The sequence below is a fragment of the Cebus imitator genome, unplaced genomic scaffold, assembly GCF_001604975.1.
Source record: "Cebus imitator isolate Cc_AM_T3 unplaced genomic scaffold, Cebus_imitator-1.0 Scaffold169, whole genome shotgun sequence".
NCBI lineage: Eukaryota > Metazoa > Chordata > Mammalia > Primates > Cebidae > Cebus > Cebus imitator.
Window position 1 is genome coordinate 2368591 of NW_016107484.1, and position 3718 is coordinate 2372308.

At 49.9% G+C, this 3718-nt stretch overlaps 1 protein-coding gene across 1 annotated transcript in view; it reads left to right on the forward strand.

Moving 5' to 3' along the window:
• Positions 1-3718, forward strand: part of KMT5A (lysine methyltransferase 5A) — a 41797-nt gene that overhangs the window by 34357 nt on the left and 3722 nt on the right. Inside the window, exons 6-8 of the mRNA XM_037744184.1 lie at positions 1083-1232; positions 1530-1589; positions 2829-3019. Coding sequence (XP_037600112.1) covers positions 1083-1232; positions 1530-1589; positions 2829-3019 — 401 coding nt within the window. The remainder of the gene's footprint in view (positions 1-1082; positions 1233-1529; positions 1590-2828; positions 3020-3718) is intronic.

Sequence of the window (3718 nt, forward strand, 5' to 3'; positions counted from 1 at the left end):
CAATCTTGGCCCACTGCAACCTCTGCCTCCTGGGTTCAAGCGATTCTCCTGCCTCAGCCTTCCGAGTAGCTGGAATTACAGCCATCCAGCACCATGCCCAGCTAATTTTTGTGTTTTTAGTAGAGGTGGGTTTTGCCATGTTGGCCAGGCTGGTCTCGAACTCCTGACCTCAGGTGATCCACCTGCCTCAGCTCCCAAAGTGCTGGGATTACAGATGTGAGCCACCATGCCTGGTCACGTTTTTTGTTTTTTTAAGACAGGGTCTCACTCTGTTGCCCAGGCTGGAGTGCAGTGGCGCAATCATGGCTCACTGCAGCCTCAACCTCCTGGGCTCCAGCAGTCCTCCTTCCTCAGCCTCTAGAGTAGCTGGGACCACAGGTATGTGCCATCACACCCAGCTTATTTACTTTTTGTAGGGATATGTTGCTCAGGCTGGTCTCTAACTCCTGTCCTCAAGCCATCCTTCCTCCTAGACCTCCCGAAGTGTTGGGATTGCAGGAGAGAGCCACCACACCTGGCCTCATTGACATTTTAAAGAAGCCACTGACTGTCATGTGGAGAACTGAGTGTTCCCTGAGGTCAGAGTGGAAGCCGGGTGGACTAGAGAGGTACTGTGGCTGGGCTCAGGGCAGCAATGAGAATGGAGATGGAGAGGAGATGGCAGGGTTTGGGACTGTCCTTGATGTTACTCATTCACCACGGTTCCCAGCACAGATTGCTGCAAGCTGGTTTGGGCCTCTGTGTAGGGGAATGGGCTGAGCTCAGCAGTTGGTGCCGGGCTCTCGACATGTGCCATCTGGTTTGGTGAAAGTCTATGTTGGCGAGACATGCTGGTTTGGGGCAAGCCACACTGGTTTGGAGCTTCTGATCTGTCCTCATTTGGTTCCCTTTTGTTTCATAGTGTCTGTGCGATGGCAGAGCAGTGGAACCCAGGGTTAGGGATGGAGCTAGGTGCAGGAGGGTTGGCCTTAGAGGAGAGGTGAATCTGGGAGTGCCTCCTCCTCCTGGTTCTCTGTTCAGGGCTGTATTGACACTCTGGATTGGAGGCCCTCTTTTTATTCATGGTGGTGGCTTCTGTACAGGTGAAGCTCAGCGATCCTAAACAGATAGCAGTAGGGGCCGTCAGAACGGAGGGATGTGGACTGCCTGTGTCCCATCTAAAGGGCACAGCCTCCGATCTGCTGTACCTGATTTTCTATGAAGTCAGAAGCCTGATTTTCAAACTTGGGCAAGTTGGACATTTTCCAACACGCTGCATGGGCAAAGAACATATTTACAAGCCCCACTGTTTCCTTCCTGATCTAGTTGAACCCCAGGTGACATATCATCCACAACAGATGGATGATGAGAAAAGAAGGGATACTTGGGGGCTTTGGCATCACTGGGTACCCATCATCCACAATGATGCCAAATGAGGCCGACGGTGACCCGGTGGGCATGGCTTAGGCAATGAAGGCCCAAGGCCTTCAAGCTACCCACAATGGGCTTGGGAGAGGATGCTGATGCTATTTTTCTTTCTCTCTACCCAGTCTGAAGAAAGGAAAAGAATAGATGAATTGATTGAAAGTGGGAAGGAAGAAGGAATGAAGGTAAGGGGCTGCTGTGCTCACTGCATTGTAGTTAAAGCTGGAAGACTCACCTTCCCTGGTCCCTCAGCTGAGAGTGGCCACCATGTGGCTTTAACCCTCTAATGGCCATGGGGACCAGTCAGATTCTTACCAGGTTGTCAAAGAGCCAAATACTAAAACTCATTAAGGAAATGTCTTATGAAGGAAACATAAATGGGCCTTGTATGTAAATGTTATCCAGGGGAAACTTTTCTTAGAAATTATGGTTAAATGATTCAGTGGCTTTTTGTACATTCACAATGCAATGCAACCATCATCCCTGTCAAATTTCAGAATTTTTTCATCCTCCCATTACTGCCCACCATCCCCGAATCTCCCTCGCCCAACCCCTGGCAGCCACTCAGCTGCTTTCTGTCTCTCTGGAGTTGCTCTTCTGAACACTTCATATAAATGGAACTATACAACGTGTAGCTGAAGCCTGGGGAAACTTAAAAGGAGAAACTAATATATTTTTAAACTCTGTTTTCCTGTATAATGACAATGCCCAAGAAATGTGCTTTTCTCTTACTGCATTTCAAGCATACTCGGTTTGGGTGAGAGGAGAGGAGCTCTCTACAGTGGGGCTCAGATGGGCCTGGATTAGGGCTTAGGGTTCAGAAACCTTCCACTTCCACCCTCCACTTAGGGGGACACCAGCTTAAGTCCTGGACCCCTCCAGCAACCCCCTCCGACTCCATGTAGAATAGAATGAGGAGACACAGGAGAGAAATCGTGGAGCGAGGCACAGACCCGGAACACTGGGCCTGCTGTTCACCTAGGAAGACACAGAGCACAGCCCCTGGGCAGAGAAACCAAGTGTGGATTTGAGTCCCTGCACTGTCAGTGCCCAGCTGTGTGGCCTGAGACACGTGGCTCTGCCCCTTTGAGCCTCAGTTTCCTCATCTACAAAATGAGGCAGTCTCCATCCAGCAGATCTCTCATGAGCTCTGATGTAACAGTGCTTTGCAGATGAGTACCAAGAAACCGCGTTTGTGGAGTGACAGAAATGTTCTAGAGCTGGATTGTAGTGACAGTTGCACAGCTATGTACCCATCTCAAAAAACCCATCAACCTGTACATGTAAAGCGAGTGAATTTTATGGTACAGCTCAGTATAGCTGTTAAAGACTGGTATAAGTCCTCAGCTCTCCAGAGGCCTGCTGTGCATGGTGGCATCCATTACTGTTATGAGCCAACACCTTCTCTTATCACCTCCTGACAGATTGACCTCATCGATGGCAAAGGCAGGGGTGTGATTGCCACCAAGCAGTTCTCCCGGGGTGACTTTGTGGTGGAATACCACGGGGACCTCATTGAGATCACCGACGCCAAGAAGCGGGAGGCTCTGTACGCACAGGACCCTTCCACGGGCTGCTACATGTACTATTTTCAGTATTTGAGCAAAACCTACTGGTAAGTCTACTGTTGCTTTAAGTGGCTTTTCTGTCTTCTGGGCAGTGAGTAGAGCCCAAAGGGCCAGGAACTCTTGATTCTGTATGGTATTTTACTTAGTAGAGATGGGGTTTTGCCATGTTGGCCAGGCTGGTCTTGAACTCCTGACCTTAGATGATCCAACCGCCTTGGCCTTCCAAAGTGCTAGGGTTACAGGTGTGAGCCACTGTGCCCAGCCTGTTGTTGCCTTTTTTCAAAGCTGTGGTGTAACTATCCTGTGCTTCACTTGTTTTTTTTCTTTGATTTTTTTTTCTTTGAGCTCTGTTGCCCAGGCTGGAGTGTAGTGGCGTGATCTTGGCTCATGGCAACCTCCAGCTCCTGGGTTCAATCGATTCTCCTGCCTCATCCTCCTGCATAGCTGGGATTACAGGTGCCCACCACTATTTCCAGCTAATTTTTGTATTCTTTTTAGGGTTTCTTCATGTTGACCAGGCTGGTCTTAAATTCCTGACCTCAGATGATCCACCAACCTCAGCCTCCCAAAGTGCAGGGGTTACAGGTGTGAGCCACTTCGCCTGGTCCCAGCCTCCTTTTTTTTTTGAGACAGAGTCTCTGTCACCCAGACTGGAGTGCGGTGGCACGATCTTGGCTCACTGCAACCTCTACCTCCTGGGTTCAAGCGATTCTCCTGCCTTAGCCTCCTGAGTAGCTGGCAGACTC